Genomic DNA, 18,599 nt, shown 5'->3' on the forward strand with positions numbered 1-18,599 from the left:
AAATAGCCTTCTACCAATATTTATATCTGAAAAATTTCAATTCCTTTCATACGTTATTACATTTTTAGTCTTTAGCTTCATTCTGGACTGTCAGTGCACCAAACCAGCAGAACATAAACGCAAACTGGGACCTGTGAAAGTAGATAACAATCTAAGATACCAGTGTCTGCTTGTAATTTGACGAGCAGTGCCCATGCATTAGAGAGTTAACACATAAAGAGAGAATTTGTTAAAATGAAAATCACTAATAATAAAAATAATCAGTTTTATCACCATTTTTAATCCTGTCTTTCATTTATAATTTCAGTGACACATTTGGTATCGTGTCAGGATCCAACGTCTCGTCATTTGCAGTGTGTATGACAAGCATAATTTCCTCTCTGCTCAAATAATCAGTCGAGCTCACTTTCGTTTTATGCGTCTGCGTTTATTGATATATACAGTTTAGATTAAATAAATCTTATGAAAGAACAGAGGATATGCAATGTGGAGCTTGACATGAGGGAAAATGCGGTCTGTTGATGTAATATAATTCTGTGTGAAACTGTAATGACTTGACGTTATTTTATGTGACGGGGGAATAAATCAAACGCTCGATAGATGGAGGCTCAACTTGGAAAGATTTATGTTTTGGAGTTGATAGCCAGAACTAAGGCAAGTGTAACTTTTGGACGGTCGCACCGCAAAAGCCTGGGGAATTTCGATGAAATAAAAATGGGCAATTGCTGATGTGGCACAAGCGGTGACTGCTAAATTCAATCCTCTCCCCAACACACATCCGTGAGGATTAATTCCCCTTTGAGAAACCTCTGGTTTCCTCTCTCTGGCCCCGCTGCCAGCATATTGTTCTAGCCAGAGTTATGATGATGATTTACGAGCTGAAAGTGACTGCTGAAAAGTGGGCTGACTCACACTTTCCACTGTAATTTGCTCTTCAGTAATTGTTAGTTTTTGAGTATATAAAGGAATCTAAGTGCAAGAAAGGGGATACAAGTTGATAAAGGTATCGAAGGACAGCGTTTGGCAAATCTGCTTAACACATATTATCTCATTGTTATTGTGATTTTACAGTGTGTAAATAAAGTTGGATTAAACTGATTCACCTGAATTAGTTCATAACTGCTCTAGTATTCCATGCTGTGATTTCTACAGTTGCACACAAGTTTCCCTGAGAATTTACTGTTGCTGTGTTAGCCACAGTACTGCTATATTTTTGCTATGTGACATCAATCTGTGCTTTAAAAAGGGATTTACAGAATGAAGAGAGAGTTGCATCTTTTTCCAACATTTCAGAGGCTTTACTTAAATTATGTTAGGGAGGCAGTACAGCCCGTCAGCAAATTATGTTTTTATTGGACTTGTTTTAGAGAACCAGCCGGTTCTCAGTCGGAAAAGGGTGGAGTGCCCACTCCGGGTCGGGGATGAGTTCCTGCCACAAGTGGAGGAGTTCAAGTATCTCGGGGTCTTGTTCGCGAGTGATGGGAGAAGGGAGCCGGAGATCGACAGACAGATTGGGGCTGCAGCTGCAGTAATGCGGACGCTGCACCGGTCCGTCGTGGTGAAGAGGGAGCTGAGTGTAAAAGCGAAGCTCTCAATTTACCGGTCGATCTACGTCCCTACCCTCACCTATGGCCACGAGCTGTGGGTAGTGACCGAAAGAACGAGATCGCGGATACAAGCGGCGGAAATGAGCTTCCTCCGAAGGGTGGCTGGCCTCTCCCTTAGAGATAGGGTGAGAAGTTCGGCCATCCAGGAGGGGCTCAGAGTAGAGCAGCTGCTGCTCCACATCGAAAGGAGCCAGCTGAGGTGGTTCGGGCATCTGACAAGGATGCCCCCCGGGTGCCTCCTGGGTGAGGTGTTCCAGGCATGTCCCACCGGGAGGAGGCCCCGGGGCAGACCCAGGACACGTTGGAGAGATTATATCTCTCGGCTGGCCTGGGAACGCCTTGGTGTTCCCCCGGACAAGCTGGAGGAGGTGGCTGGGGAGAGGGAGGTCTGGGCCTCTTTGCTTAGGCTGCTGCCCCCGCGACCCGGCCCCGGACAAAGCGGATGAGGATGGATGGATGTTTTAGAGAAAATTGTTCCAAAATACCTCTTTGCTAACTCTTAACTGTCATCTGCTTGGGTTTTTTGGTTTTTGATTGATTGATTTGTTTATTTATTGTTTGTTCATATGAAGACCAGAATCAGCCATTTTTTCCACCTGGCATACACCCATTGTTGCTAACATGATCCAGCTTATGACAAGTGTGACCGCCATGTGTAATATTCCTGACTTGCTAGGTGCTATTTTCTGGTTGTCGTAGCTCTAGCAGTCTGTGTACAAACTTAGTCTATATCTAGGTCTGCTCTTTGTGTGTGTGTGTGTGTGTGTGTGTGTGTTGTAGGGCTGCCACAAACGATCATTTTGATAGTCGACTAGTCACCGATCATTTTTGCGATTAGTCGACTAATCAGATAATCATCCATTGGACGTAAAACGTACAGCTTATTGCACCAGCAGCATCTGCTCTTATATAACTATCATTAGCTTACAGCTTTAAGTGTTTAAAGTATGTGCTAACTAAAGATAAAGACAAGATGATAGTTTATTAAATTTTAATGAAATCTGCAGGTTGTTTCAGTAAAGTTTAATAAACTCCTTCCTATCTAAAATATAACAGGACACCGGAGTATATTCTCGAGCATCTCACACTTCTGATGATCAGCTGTCTGCTTGATGTTTATTCAGCTGTGTAAAAACTATAACTTTAATCTCAGCCAAACCGATTTACTCAGGAACAAATAAAATACTAAAAAAAAGCCAAACAATAACATTTTTAAAGTTATCTAAGTGACTCATATATGTTTAACCTGAGTAGCCAAAGACGGCGGTGGGTTTGAAAACGATTTGCCGGGAGTCCGGTGTTCTCACGGGCTCTAGTGAGCCTTGCCCCCGGCTCGCTATCGAGCTAGTGGGTAACAGACGTCTCCGAAAACGTCGGAGCGCTTTTGAAAATATGTGGTGTCTTGATAAACTGAGCAGATATTTGAGGTTTACACAGTTTAACATATTTTCTCGCCTGAAAATATGTTAAACGTTTATTTTGTGACCCAGAAAGAATAATAAGAGTAATATTAAAACTAACTAGCTGCCGCCATTGTTGGAAACTGAGCAGGGCTGCGCTATGAATTCTGGGACACAGTCTTCTTCTTCGGGGTTTAACGGCAGCTGGCATCCTTGTAGATGCAGTGCTGCCATCTTCTGTTTCAGTCCGTTATTACACTCTGAAATCCTACTACTTATTCCTGCGTCTTTTGTGATCTTACAAAGTTTCAAAGGACGCGTCGACTATTAAATCAGTCGTCGACGATTTTGATAGTCGACGTAATCGTGACTAGTCGACTAATCGTGGCAGCCCTAGTGTGTTGCAGTGTTTACTGTTAGCTCCATCTCTGATTTATTCTTCTCAGCTCAGTGGGCAAGAATATCAGCAGTGCATAGAAACCTCAGGTCAACTCGAGTTTTGCAGGTGTAATTGCAGAGCTATGCAGAAATGTAGCACATAATAAAGCCGGATGGATTGCAAATCATTTTCATTTGGATTTTATAATTACCATAAAAGTTCTTTCCTTTAATCTGAATTCCTTTAGTTTCATATTTCTTTTGTTATTATTAGATTCTTAATAACACAAATGGCAAGTTACATAAAGGAAAAGTTGCAAATGTAGTTGTGTTTTCGATAAGTACTCTTACTTTGAAAGACAAGTGAAAAATACACATAGTGCCTTGCAAACAGCAGGTTACATATTTATTTTTGTTGTCTTCAACATATTGACACAGTTCCACAGACCAATCAACACCTAATTCTCACTCTACATCCTCTGTTTTTCTCAGAACCTTGCTAATTGGATGTCACCCTTGTGTTGTTGTGTGTGTGTGCGTGCGTGTGTGTGTGTGTGCCTGTGAGCGTGCGCTCCTATGCGTTTAAGCAGCTCTCCTGTGGCAGGGTCAGGGCTGTGCTTGTCAACAAACCTCAGCAATTAGCTTTGACTCGGGGCTGTTTCTTAGCTCGCAGACAACAATTCAAAACCTCCGACAGAAATAACACGTAACCTCGAGGGAGCATCTGTCAGTCACAACGCTGCCCTGTACTGCTGAAGCTACGGCATATTCACTTATTTAAAACCCATGTTTGGTCAGTTTCCAAGGGAAGTCTGGCAACAGCTGATGTTCCCTTTGACCTTATTCAGCATGTAAAGTAATAGCAGCCAAAAGCCAAATCCACCGAGACACTGAAAGTCAACTCGGATTATAAGTAATGTATTTTTAATTTTTGTTTAAACATTTTTACTTTACTGTGCATTTTAGCGTTACGTATGACACTCGAGCGGAACATTAAGCTTGAAGTCTTGTGCTGCATTCAAATGATGGACATGTTAGTAGGAAATATGACATTCCAAACCACCAATCTTCTGCTCATATTGTTACGACTTAAATAATTCCACCCTTCCAAAGTTTGGCGCATGCCGCTTGCTGCAATCTGATACAAGCTTTTCATGGGAATGCAAATTAAGGCTTGAATGCATATTTTGGGGTTTAAAAAAATACTCTTGGGGACTTTTCTTGAACAGCATTTATTCCTGACAGTTCCTTCTGAAAGCTTGAGGCGCGTTTGCTAGTTAAGTGGTTTTTTTTAGCAGCTGCACTCTTGCAACGTTTGTGTCTTATTGGTGTACCCCGCAGCAAGCGTTTGTTTTTGTACTGAAAAATGTTTATTACTATCTACTCATCTGCATATGGATGTATTCACTGTAAGCAAATGGTCCCGTACATGCGCAATTTGTATGCCGTGTAGAAAACAATGCAATGCAAATACTTCCAGTGACTGTTTCTGGGTTTCAATAATTTAAATTATGCGAAAAACTTTGAGGTCCCTGCAGGCTTTTTCAGGCGTCAAAGACTGGGAGCTTAATGCCATAGAATAATAATAATGCAGAAAAGCGTCAGGGATAATGGGCGAATGTGATTAACGATCTGTCCAAAATGGCTTTAGCGGCAGATATTTGTATGTCTCAACAGGTTTTATGATTGCTGCTGTTTTTTGTCAGATATCCCAGCGCTGTACGGCTTTTATTTTTGCAATGCTAATTGCTGCAGATTATTTCTACTTTGAGCGATATCAGGTAAGCTCAGCCTGAACACATTTTTAGTGCCCGCTGCAGCTGAACCGATTACCATGTAATAACAGCCACATGGGCTGAAAAAGCACATAGGGTTGAGAGCTCTTCTTCTGTGGTGCCCTCGGGGAGTAGCCCGGGGAGGCAGGGAGTTTGCTGACTCAGCCCTTGTGGCCTGAACTGAGCTTTAATGAGGGAGCAGCAGACTACACTCACAGGTTTATATAGATTTGTACACACAAAACACACAATTACAAACACACAGCACACACTCCCTTTTCTCATGAGTCTCACTAAAGCGCACACACGCTCGCACCTGAGCACACACACCTGTTTTACTTGTCAGTCCACTATTTTCACCTCTTCTCCTTTCTTTTCTGTCTTTATTGGCACTTTCATTACTTCTGCAGCGCACACATAGCCTCGCCCTTTGACCTTTGTAATCCTCATTAACGTGCGCTCACATTAGCCTCTGGCTGTAGCGAGCTGTAATTCGAAGTAAATGTGTTTGCGTTTATGTAAAGGGACTAATGGGGAAAAATGAGTGTTGAGGTCTGTAAATGTTTTTAAGTGTGTGTGTGTGTGTTTGTGTGTGTGCCCTGGAGAGTATGTTTCTCTCACCAGGGGAGCCTGTCCAGCAAGCTATAAAACTCCACAGCTCTCAGGCTAAATGTGGCTGAAATGAAGGTTTAATGTGCTGGAAAAATGGTCGTTGGATTTGAATGGTGTGTGTGTGTTTTAATGGATTCTGTGGGTGTCTTTGTGTCTCTAGATGTAATTGTGTGTGTATCAATGCATTTCTTTTTATTTGTCCGTGTGTGTGTGTGCGTGTGTGTGTGTGTGATTTAGAGAACTTGATGTGTTTTAATTTGCACTGTATGCAGCCTGAATGTCTTGAAGTGTTAATATTTTGTGCTTACAGTTTCTTTTCATCTTTAGTGTGATGAAGATGATGTTTGGACTTTGATGTTACTTGTGAGAATCATTGAAGCAATAGACGCACAACGACTCCACCATGGAATTGGTTTCATTTATTTTAGTCATACGTTACGTACAAATATACTACTTTTAAAAACAAATATACTACTTTTAAAAGAACCCTCCAGTCATTTTGTACCATACGTTCATAAACGGCGAGGTGTGACCCTTTAGTTCCCCGTCTATGCCCATAAAAAAGTCAAAAACCGCATGGAATAGAAATTTGGCTGATCTTCTTTGGTCATTTCTCCAGTGGCGCCCCTCGACCTTGGTTTGAGTGGCGGCTGTTTTTTAAATCGCTGCTTGGATGTCCCGGTGTGACCACTTGCACTTGAGCGCTTGCGATGGACTCTTGTCATCGCTGATCAGAATTGGGTCAGTTTGACACTGAACTTCTCTCTTGGTTGCCCGTAGTGAAATTAGACCGTGTTTCTGCACGGTGTAAGATCAGAACTTCCTGAGATTAGTATAAAAGATTTTCTCCTCCGACTGCAGTCGAAGCGAGGCTTCTTATGTAGACACCTTCGCTTGTAGTGATTGTTTTGCTTTCATACTCCTGAGTGTTACCTTACTGATTAGCTCTAGCCCATGATATTAAAAGCAGTATTCATGATGCATATGCAACTAAAATTGTTGATTAAAGAACTGCTTGCTTCGAAGAAGTGAAATGCTTCTCCTTTTGAATTCCCTCCTCTTATAAATGTTAAACTGGCTTCATTTGAAACTCTTCCTCTAAGAGGAAAATCTATTTCTGACGCTAAATAAAATCGATAAACCTGGAAACCCTTATTACTGATCTTCAAAGAGCCCTTGCAAAAACATATCTTTATTTCACACACAGCATGGTATTTTTAAAATATATATATTTTCCTTGAGGTGAAATTAGTATGTTGTCTGTGACTAGCTGCTTTTGGTCAGTTTTTCTTTAAAGTTCAGGCGTTTCCTTTGGTTAGGATCATGTCAATAAACCCAGATAAAGTGAAGTGATGTCTTGAAGATGTTTGAGCGGTTGAGCACGTGTGCTAGTTTTGAATGTGGTTAATATTTTGTGCATTAGGGGCAAACCTTATCACAGTCGTGCTTCTGCATCAGATCTCACCTCGAGGGACGCTCGGATCACATCCCTCAAATTGGCACGTGTTGGATGGATTTTTCATTTTCTCCTCAGCTAACTGAAGCCAGCTGAGCACATACGCCGGCCTAGTGGGAGTCGCAGAGAGATGGCATGAATGTAATCTTTAATCTAATAAAGGGACTCTGCAGACGCTGCACTGCAAAAACTCAAAATCTTACCAAGTATATTTGTCTTATTTCTAGTCAAAATTATCTCATTACACTTAAAATAAGACACAATCAGCTACAGGGCAACATTTCAGTAAGCTAAAGGAACTTGTTTCAAGACAGTGAATCTTGAAACTAGAGAAAAACTAGAGATTTTTCACTTGTTCCACTGGCAGATTTTTTCACTTAATACAAGATATTTTAGCTTAAAATAAGTGAAAAAATCTGCCAGTGGAACAAGTGAAAAATCTCTAGTTTTTCTCTAGTTTCAAGATTCACTGTCTTGAAACAAGTTCCTTTAGCTTACTGAAATGTTGCCCTGTAGCTGATTGTGTCTTATTTTAAGTGTAATGAGATAATTTTGACTAGAAATAAGACAAATATACTTGGTAAGATTTTGAGTTTTTGCAGTGTGGAATTAATCAGATCTGTGAGGTCTTTGAACATAAAGACGTGGAGTGAAAGACGAAGCTTTTTGAGTGGAGGGAGAATATGATTGGACATAATGAGTGTGTCTCTGTCATAGAATAAAATGGGGGGGGGTCTAAATCACCTCAATTTTCCTTTGGACTTTATGTGCGGTCCCCGTGCATTTGAGCCGAGAAGGACCACCATGGCTTCTATTTATCTGTGCACATTTTCAGGGAAGCCACTTCTACATTTATAGAACACCAGCTATGATTTGGACTTCCTGATTACACCCAGTAGGACTGATTTTTGAGCCAGTGTGGTTCAGTTGGTGTTAATGCCTACCTTCAAAAATCACACAGTGTGCTGTGTTTTAATTATTCTTATTTGCCTCTTCCTGGATTAAATGGATTAAAATCAGATTTGCAGATAATGAAGTCTCTCCTTTCCCGTGTAGTTTTAAATATGGGGGGAAATGCATGAATGCTGCTTAATTTCAAGTCTGAGGGAAAATGAGTAGGTATTGCTACAAAAGAGTCGTTCATCATTATCATCTTCTTCTTTTTAGGTGTTTATCATTTTTTGTTTCCTGCCATTGCACCTTCTTTGTAATTGTTCTCTATATCCAGATTACAGCTAAGCATTGTCATTCCATAAAGTTAAAAATATATATATTTTTCCTGTGCCATATTACTTCGATACTGCGGTGTAACATTACGCTACATATTTCTGAAATCTGACCTTTTGTGCTCTCTCCTCTGTTTTTCCTTTTTCCTGCAGTTAATAGCTATATATGATGAACAGGAACCCCATCATGGCGGTGATGGCACCAGTGCCAGCTCCACAGGCACCCAGAGCCCCGACCTGTTTGCTGCAGACCTCAGCGCAGGCAGCGGAGCCTCTGCTTTCCAGCCTTACCAGGCCGCCAGCGAGATCGAGGTCACGCCTTCGGCCCTGCGCACCAGTAAGTCGCGAGACTGGAGAACACGCGTTTCTGGATCAAATACCATTAGGGTTATTAGCACAGGCATGCATTATTTTGACAGATGGATCATTACCCTAAAGATACAATCAGGAACTGCAACATTGGCCGATTAATATTTAATTCAGTTCGTCTTATATTCCTCACGTTATCATCTTCATTGGAGTCAAATGTCATCAACCACAGCAGTATAGAGAAAACACAACAAATCACCTTATCACGTCCCAGCCGTACCGTCGCCCTGTTCATAAATTTTGTTAATTGGACAGGAGGTGCCTTTTTTTTTTTTTTTTTTCAGACACAGATAGCCGTTTGATCCCCGGCCAAAGTGGCTAATTGGTTCTATTCGCTGCCTCCTAAATCAAATGTGACGCTGAGGCCATTCACCTCTGCAGTTTCGCTGGCCAAGTCGCTTCTTCTACTGCAATTACTCTGAGTTTGGATGGGAAAGTGACTCGTGTAGGTGATTTGTCAATTCGGATCAAGCGAGATCTTTTGCACAGAAGCAAGCAAACATGTACACGCAAATATACAGAAAGACAACCGTCACCACCCGTCCATATTTTTATCAGACTACCTAAAGTGAAAGAAGTGTTCCTTCTATTTGTATTAGAATAATTAATAATTATGGTTTTATGGGCGCCAGTTTAGCTCAGTACGTTGAGCGGGCGACCACATGCCATGCAGCTGAGAGCAGCTGGCCCGGGTTAGTGTAGAGTCCTACCTGCAGCCCTTTGCCGCCAGTGTTGCCAACTTAGCGACTTTGTCGCTATATTTAGCGATTTTTCAGACCCCCTTAGCGACTTTTTTTTTCTAAAAAAGCGACTAGCGACAAATCTGGCGACTTTTTTCTGGTGTTATTGGAGACTTATTTATGACGACTTTTTGACGTGAAAGCGGGTATCGCTTTTACTCTCAACAAGCAGCGGGTGCTGCCGGGGGCACCTCACCCGTTCCAAAGCGCTCACGGGCGGAGGATAGTCCTCCCCCAGCTGCTATCAGGGCAGAAGATGTTCACACCTATGCGTCCGAACTGCAAATGAATCGCGCATGAGCGAAGCCGCTGCTCCCGCACTGACTGTAACGCAGTCAGTTCTTCTTTTACTGTTATGCTGTTTTGTGGATCAGGTTTAAAACTACTTATAAACACACACACACAGTGTAACTCCACCAGAGCGCCTATTTCGGGCCACTTTTGCCGGTCCAAGCCCAGATAAAGGAGCAGGGTTGGAATTGTGACATTACAAAAAACAATAATTGCTAAAATAAATTTAATTTGTAGTTCTAAATAAATTCTAAATGCATTTAGGATGTTTTTTACTCACTTTATGTCTCTTCCCTGATGTTATTTCTCTCTCCAACAACGTAGGTTACAATTATATTAGCATGACCAATTATGCAAATTAGGCAGTGACGTCATTTAGCGACTTCTAGCAACTTTTAGGACAGCCAATAGCGATTTTCCTTACTGAGGAGTTGGCAACACTGTTTGCCGCATGTCTGCCCCTGCTTTCCTGTCCTCTCTTCACCGTCTATTGAATACAGTTGATATAAAAAAATATGGTTTTATTAATATAAAATTGAATAACAAAAATAGAGAAAATCATAAATTCAAAATATTTTTTTGGTCCAAAAGAAATGCGTCTAATTCATACCAAGGTTTTTTTTTTTTTTGTTTGTTTTTTTAATGAATAGGATGCAGACAAAAAGATATTAAAGTAAATCTATAGTTACAGACTGTATTAAAACAAATCGAAGGCTCATGTTTGCCTTTCTTTTTCTCTTTGTATTTATTTGTTTGTTGGTGCTGCGTTTTTGTGGTCTCTTTTGGAGGCGGGTAGTTGTCAGCTAATGCTAATGCTAGCTAGCTAGCTCAGTCTTATTTAAACAGAGAATTAGTGTGTTAGCATGTAGTGATCACAGCAGCACTGTAAAGTAGGCTCCTGCACTAAACTAGAAGTTTGATTAAGATTTTTCACTTTTAGCATAGAGCTTGTTTACCTCTAGACTGGATGTGTCGAGCACCTTTATGTGTAGTTATCAGAAAGAGTAAAAGTTAAAAGGAGTTTTTTTTCATTACTGTCTTTTAATTAGCACCAAAGCCCTCTACTGTCTTATTCACTAATGACCTTTGAAATAGCATTGACTGACAGAGACAGCACAATTTTCCTTTTCTCTTGGTCTCAATAACACACACACACACACACACACACACACACACACACACACACACACACACACACACACACAGTGTGACGGAGGTCACTTTAGCCCTAATTGCGTTTCTGGATGAGAATGCTGATTGTGAATTTTCAGTAAGAAATTGACATCTCTGCTACAATCACACCTGCCAGATGCGTCCAATTTAACTTTCTTCATAATAAATTCTAACCCTGCTTAATTGACGACTCAGAATCTCATCAGCTGAATTTTAATGGGTTTTAAGAAAAATGTCTGACATGGAAGAGAAAGAATTCGATTATTTTTTTCATAAGCACCCTAATGAGACTAGCTTTCAATCACTGATTTATGTTGGAGAGAAGAGGAGATGAGAAGCGCTGGACTCTGTGGGGCTTTGCCAGTTTTCTTGTTCGGCCCAGGAGCTTAAAAGAAAAATGATTAAGCTTATTAGACAGAGAGCTCTATCGAAATTCACAAATGGATTGATGTTATTTTCTTGGCTTTGTTAAATGGAAAAACCTCTGCAGATAAGAAAATAATAATTAAGGGACAATACTACTGTTGTGGATGTGTGAGGCTTTCAGATGCCAACTTGAAAAAGATTGTCTTTTTGAACATAGCAAAAAAACTGAGCTTGGTGTACCCTGTGTGATTTTGCGCTATTCCACATGAGAGATGATCAAAGTGAAATAATTGTGATGATTTCTTTAGTTTTGTTTGTATCTTGTTTGTTTTTTGTTTTTTATAATCTGTTATATCTTGTAAAGCACTTTGTGATTTCTATCTAGAAATGTGCTATATAAATAAAATTTTACTTACTTACTTACTTTTTTTCCCTCCAGAGCAGTAGTCTTTTGTTGCACAGTGATGGTGAAAGTTGGCTGTTGCATCTTGTCTTGTGATCAGAGATGGCCTGGGATCAAATGAAGGTTGGCCATCTCACAGCGTGACTGCTGCTTTGACCCGTGTCAACTAACAAAACAACAAAAATTGGGCATAAAATGATTTCACTCCATATCACACTGGTGCAAATGGTAAAAATCCCCAAAACAACCTGATATGAATAGACGAAGGTAAAAACAGAGCTCTGTTTGTGTCGGGGATGAAGAAGCATCATTTGTTTTGTGTGAACTAGCTGTAATGAAGACCAGGAGGGTGTAGCAAAAAAAAATTATTTGAGGAACTTTTTGCATACATCATACATTTGACATACATCAAAGTACGCTGTATGGGGACCGTAATCATGGCTTAGAGCAGTGGTCCCCAACCCCCGGGGACCGGTACCGATCCGCAAGAGTTGAGGCTCAGGTGTGAAATTTATGGTTTTCGGGTTTTTTATCGTTAACTCAGTTTCCCTGGGTCTTTTCCCGTGTTGTAGTTGTGTGTCTTATTTTGAAAGAAATATTTACCCATTACCATAGCGACCAGAGAGCATTAAGGGGCAGAGAGGAGGATGTTACTCTCAATGTTGTTGACGTATTTCAAGAGGACGCTGCTAATAAAGTTACACAATTACACAGTGAATTCATGTTTATTATTATATTTACAAAATACCACAGTTTTTGTCTTGATCGTATTGTTTTATTTTACTATATTTATCCGCGACACTTTAAAGGCCGGTCCATGAAAATATTGTCTGACATTAAACTGGTCCCTGGGGCAAAAAAAGTTTGGGACTGCAGCCTTAGAGTTCCCAAATCCTGTTTTTATGTCGGGAATGTTATTGCCGAACTGCCCTGCATCCCTTAAATATTGCAATTACTTCTAAATGACATACCTGCTTTTAATAACTCCTCATTTAATTTGATTAGGTCTTGTACTCAAAGAGTTATGCAGACTTTGGTGTAATTTATTCTGTGTTTTGTTGCAGCTGCGTTCATGACATAGGTGCTGTCATTACGCACTTCTTTTTTTCTCACTTATGAGATGTCTGAAGTAGTGTGAAATTTGAGCTGGTGAACGGTATCTTAACCGGCACTCATTAACCAAGCTGTTGTGCTGTAGTTAGAATAATTGTTTTCTGATCACTGCGTCTGACAAGACGAACAAAAGGTTAATGACTGCAGCTGTGCCGCGAGATCACAATGGCATTTAAGATGAGCGATGACAAAGAAGGGTAGCGACCTGTCTTTGTTTAAAGCATTGTGACTGCGTGAAACCGCCAAGCATTTTCCACAGAGCCGATGCAAATTCAATAGATGTGGGTTCGGGACACATTAGTCTTGACCGTGATTCGGTTCGAGGGAAGCACCCCTGCATCCTAATGCCTCCTGGGAGTTGCAGTTTCAGCTGTAGGTGTTGTTGAGACCTGTCAGGCAGCCCGCACTCTGTCCCCTCCTGAACTCCATCCCCCAGAGAGCCACTGCCTCCCACAGCTCAGAGCGATTCATATCCCACGCTCTGGATGACCCAGAAGAACCACCGAGCCAAGTACATGAGTGTACACATTTACACACTCTCATCAACCACTGTAGCTGTGGGCTCTAGTACTTCCAAACATAAACAACATTGGTCACTGATTTGTGCACATCCGAAATTAAAACTCATCATTAATGTGTATTCTTTACACAAGTTGAACACACACACAAAGATCCACTTAATGTGAACGCATCCTACTCTAAACAAAACTATTAGATGATCTCATGCGCAAACTCAACAGTTTGTCAGGAAACACAAATAAACAGGCACACTAACACACACACAGACGAACACAGTCAATCTAGTCTCACAATACATACACACACACACACACACACACACACACACACACACACACACACACACACACACACACAAAAACAAGCTGTTGACTCAGATACACACTCTTTGGGAAGATCACAGCATTTCCTGTATGAGCACACACCACCATCTCCAAACATCTGAAAGCTTGTAAACAGCAATATGTTTTGGAAGAGAACATGGGAACATGACACTTGGCGTGGTCGTCCCGAGACAACGCTCTGGCTTTTTAAACACTTCTAACCTTTTATAATCCGTGTCTCCTGTGTGGTCTGATGGCTGCCCTTTCAGCTAATCAAATGAGCTCGTGGAAATTTCCAGAGGTTATTTTTATTGTCATAACGTCGTGTCTTGTGTACAAGCGCGGGCTGCGGTGTTTTCGTGCGCGCTGCCCCTGTTGGAGGTTGTTATTTGGACCTTGGCCCACCGCCCACACACTGGAACTTTTCAGAGTGAAGAGTTTTAATGGAAGGCATCCACTAACGCTGGGGTTTCTCAATAGGCTCTTCCTCTTATTGTTGTTCCCACACAGAGCCTGCTGCTCTGCGTTATGGTTGAGATGCACTGACAGTAAAGCAGGGCTGCCTGATTAGACTTGTGGCGATAATTCACATTAATTCACAATGGGATGATAATGGAATCTGTTTCTTTTATTAGCCCACATTGTTTGAGACGTAAAATTTGTTCCAGCAAATTTACATCAATCTCTCCAAACTGTCTTCTTCCTCAGCCTTTGCCGTTAGTCTTTAACAGCTAGAGCCGAGGGTTTCTTTTGTTGTTTGTTTGTTTTTTGTTTTTTACATAAGTATGAAAGTGGAACTTTTCCATTGAAAAGTAAAAAACAAAAAGGTACAACAATGCTTTGACACCCTGGTGTATGACCCGTTCCTCAGATATGCCCCTCCACGTCCGGCGCAGCAGTGACCCTGCTCTGATGACCATCAATGGGCCGTTCAGCGGCGGTGAGTCACGGGTCCAACCAGATGAGACGCCATCAAGGAAGAACCCAACCCGCTGGTCGACCACCGCTGGCTTCCTGAAAGCTCGCCACTCGTCTGGCACAAATAGCCTGGAAAGGAAGGTTGGTGCTTGGATGTCAAAACCAGACATGGCTTTGCGCTAGCTAATTTTGAATAATTTGACGGTAATGAAGGAAATTGCACACACAAAACTGCATGAGGGATGCCATTGTCTTTTTAGTACAAATGCACTAAAGGTTCCTTTGCATCTGGTATATATCAACATCTTGTTTTCGTCACCATAGAACTCCTTAAAAGCTGCTTTATGGCTTTTTGTAATTTCCCAAGATGAAACTGATCACATTGAACATTTGCACCCTTCTGCTCGGTTTGTGCCTAAAGCCACATACCTCCACACTGTTGTTTAAGATGCACCACCCAATAAGTGTGAATAAACATCATCGACTAAGAGATGCTCGTTGTATCTAGCTTGCTTTTATTTAACCACAGAAGCCACAACTCTGCTATTTGGACATCTTTGATTTTCTTGTTTTTGTAGCTCTGCTGAGCCACAGATAGACTCACTTTAATTCCAACATCTTCTGTCTCTCCTTTTCTTTTTGTAAAAGTAACTGTTTAATGTTTTGCTCCGAGCCCACCAGACACCCACCGACTTGTATTTGTCAGTGTGAAGACTAGGGCTGCCACGATTAGTCGACTAGTCACGATTACGTCGACTATCAAAATCGTCGACGACTGATTTAATAGTCGACGCGTCGTTTGAAGTAGTAGGAATTAAGAGTGTAATAACGGACTGAAACAGAAGATGGCAGCACTGCATGTACAAGGATGCCAGCTGCCGTTAAACCCCGAAGAAGAAGACTGTGTCCCAGAATTCATAGCGCGGCCCTGCTCAGTTTTCAACAATGGCAGCAGCTAGTTAGTTTTAATGTTACTCTTATTATTCTTTCTGGGTCACAAAATTAAAGTTTAACATATTTTCAGGCGAGAATGTAACTGTGTAAACCTCAAATATCGGCTCAGTTTATCAAGACACCACATATTTTTAAAAGCGCGCCGACGTTTTCGGAGACGTCTGTTACCCACTAGCTCGATAGCTAGCCGGGGGCAAGGCTTACTAGAGCCAGTGAGAACACCGGACTCCCGGCAAATCGTTTTCAAACCCACCGCCGTCTTTCGCTACTCAGGTTAAACATATATAACTCACTTAGATAACTTAAAAATGTTATTGTTTGGCTTTCTTTAGTATTTTATTTGTTCCTGAGTAAATCGGTTTGGCTGAGATTAAAGTTATAGTTTTTACACAGCTGAATAAACATCAAGCAGACAGCTGATTATCAGAAGTGTGAGATGCTCGAGAATATACTCAGATGTACACACACCAGCTCACAACTATAAAGTGGTCCGGTCTGTCTTTAAAAAGACTTGTGAACAAATTCAGCGCAGGTTGATTAGCCTTTATTGTTAAGGTTTTAATGCTTGATGTGCATTTTTCAGTAAGAAAAGAAACATTTACTTAACAAAAAGCAGACATGGCATATGTCTGAGAAATGTAGTAACAGTATTAAAAGTAAAAACTAAAACTATTCCTTTTTTTTTTTTCTTGTAGGGTAAAGGGATGGACACGTACCGCAGTCTGCCACGAGATGCTGGGACCTGGGCCAATCAGAGAGAATTCCAGAGAGAGACAGCACGGTCATCGCTCAGCGCCAATCATCCCATGGTGGACCGCTGGCTGGAGAGACAGGAACAGGTAGGAGTTTATTTCTGCATGTGTACTACCAGGGCTTTCCTTCAAAGCAGTGCATTCTGTCTGTGTATTGTTCCCAAAGTGTGTGTGGAAAGTGAAGACATGAGGATTAATCAACTGTTCCGGAAGAAAGCACTGCATCTGTTAGACTTTTATGGCTTTACATGACGCGCACACCTGATAAGTTCAACTCTCCAGGTCAAGAGATTTACAGCCAGTTCTACCCTGAGACTACCCATCAGGCCCAGGCTCTTTGAAAGCCTGTCTGAGTGGCCTAGATCCACTCCAGAGCCTGAGCGCAGTTCTATCACTCCCTTTGGATCTCTGCAGAAAGGTTAAAAAGTGAAGAATTTCTACCATAAATCCACAATGAGCGAGCAGCTGAGGATGGGGAAATAACATAATGTTGATATAGTAAATAACATAAGCACCCGTAGTACATGTGGTTTTGTTTAACTGGATCCCCAGAACATTGCCGAGTTGGGGGATCTTTTCCCACTGGGGTCATGTATGCCATGAAGTATAACATGGAGTTTTTCGGAATATCACGATAAATACTGATGACTCTGTATGATCTGCATGTATCCTTTGGATTGTATTCGGTTTGGAAATGAACAGTTTTCAGTTTCATAGCTTCAGGATGTTTTTCTGTTGGTTGGCCTTTCAGCTTTGCACTAGTAGAACTGTTTAGCTTTGATGACTTGGGTTTAAAGTCGAGTCCTGTGTTGAAATAATGATGATCTCTTGTGTAATGCAGAAGATGAAACGGAAGTAAACAAAGCAGTCGATTCGGCTTTGATCCACAATCGTTGTGAAAACTGAGCGTTCATTAAAATGTTTCACTTTAATGCCCATAGTGTAAACTGAACATATAAAGACTAGCATCAAAGTGTGGTTGTGGAGATGAGCTAATCTTGGGTTTGAATGCGTCACGTTTAATGGATTTAGATTCTGTGTCTCTTGGTTTGTCAGCTCTTAACGCTAAACACATGGCCAATTGAAAATGTTGAATTTTATTAACATTCAGGCCGTTTCTTCATGCTCATGAAGAAATCCAACATCATCAGCGTTTTTTTTTGTTTTTTGTTTGTCACCCAACAAAAAAGTAACAAATTCAAACTATTTATTTGTTTGTTTGTTTTTCGTTTTCATGCACATGTACTTTACAATTAGCTAAACCTTGCCTACGCTGTGCTCTGGTGGAACCTCATTAAGAAATAATCTGTGATATGTCATAATTTCCTGGTGCTCGTTCTGTAATAGCCAGAACAATTTAACCCGTTTCTCAGAAGCTTTAAAAGCAGTTTGAAACTGTTTATGGATTAATGTTGATTTATTGTCTTAAGCACTTAGATTCTCTGCAAAGTGCCATTTAGCTTAAAGTGGTTGCTTCCTTTGTTGTTATATAAGGTCTTTCGTAAACTGGTTGATGGGTTAAATGTACAACAAGTTGTCACCATTTATTAGTTTGGGGCTGCGCCGTTTTCCTCCTTCCGCCTTACAACAGGTTTTAGTTTGATGGGGATTAAGTGATGGGATAAGTGCAGGATGTGTAGTTGGTATTAATGACCTGCTGAAAGCCATCTGCCCTCCTAAAGTCACACACATGCACACTCGAGCACGTGTTCCCCAACCATATGTTCATCCTGACAGCTCCCACAATGACAGGACCCTCTACAATATTCTGTGTGGCCTTGGAGTGTGTGAGTGTGTGTCTGTCTTATTTGAAGCTGTCTCTCTCCTTGTGATGGAGAGAGACAGCTTTTTTTTGTGCTAGCTCTGCAAGAGCTCAGGTGGAGTGTGTGTGTGTTTGTGTGTGTGTGTGTGTGTGGCCGAGCAGAAAAAAACCCAATGAAACGGTTTGAATCTTGTTACATTACATCATATGTAAAGTTGGACTGGTTTTTGCAGTGTTACAAACGCAGTCTTGAGACCTCACGAGTTGCTTGTGTTGGCCGACTCTGCACGGGAACCCTCTGTGTGCAGGGTTGTATCACATTGATTTAAGCTCCAGTTAGCTTACTTTGTTCCAGGAAGGATGGTGCAACTTTAGTGCATGATGAGAAAAGCCTTGATTTTGTTCCGGACTTTTACTGTAATCAAATGAAAGAATATGAGATATACCAGACCAGGGGGATGG

General features: G+C 41.2%; 1 protein-coding gene across 4 annotated transcripts in view; it reads left to right on the top strand.

Annotated features, from left to right (window-relative positions):
• pard3ab (par-3 family cell polarity regulator alpha, b) overlaps window positions 1-18,599 on the top strand; it is a 250,718-nt gene that overhangs the window by 78,354 nt on the left and 153,765 nt on the right. For all 4 annotated transcript variants that reach the window (XM_085378508.1, XM_085378509.1, XM_085378512.1 and 1 more), the window contains exons 3-5: window positions 8,608-8,791; window positions 14,623-14,810; window positions 16,319-16,462. In XM_085378508.1, the coding sequence (XP_085234634.1) occupies window positions 8,608-8,791; window positions 14,623-14,810; window positions 16,319-16,462 (516 nt within the window). The remainder of the gene's footprint in view (window positions 1-8,607; window positions 8,792-14,622; window positions 14,811-16,318; window positions 16,463-18,599) is intronic.

The sequence above is a fragment of the Diplotaxodon limnothrissa genome, linkage group LG18, assembly GCF_057381915.1.
Source record: "Diplotaxodon limnothrissa isolate DT_005_m linkage group LG18, D_limnothrissa_male_GT1.1, whole genome shotgun sequence".
Lineage (NCBI taxonomy): Eukaryota > Metazoa > Chordata > Actinopteri > Cichliformes > Cichlidae > Diplotaxodon > Diplotaxodon limnothrissa.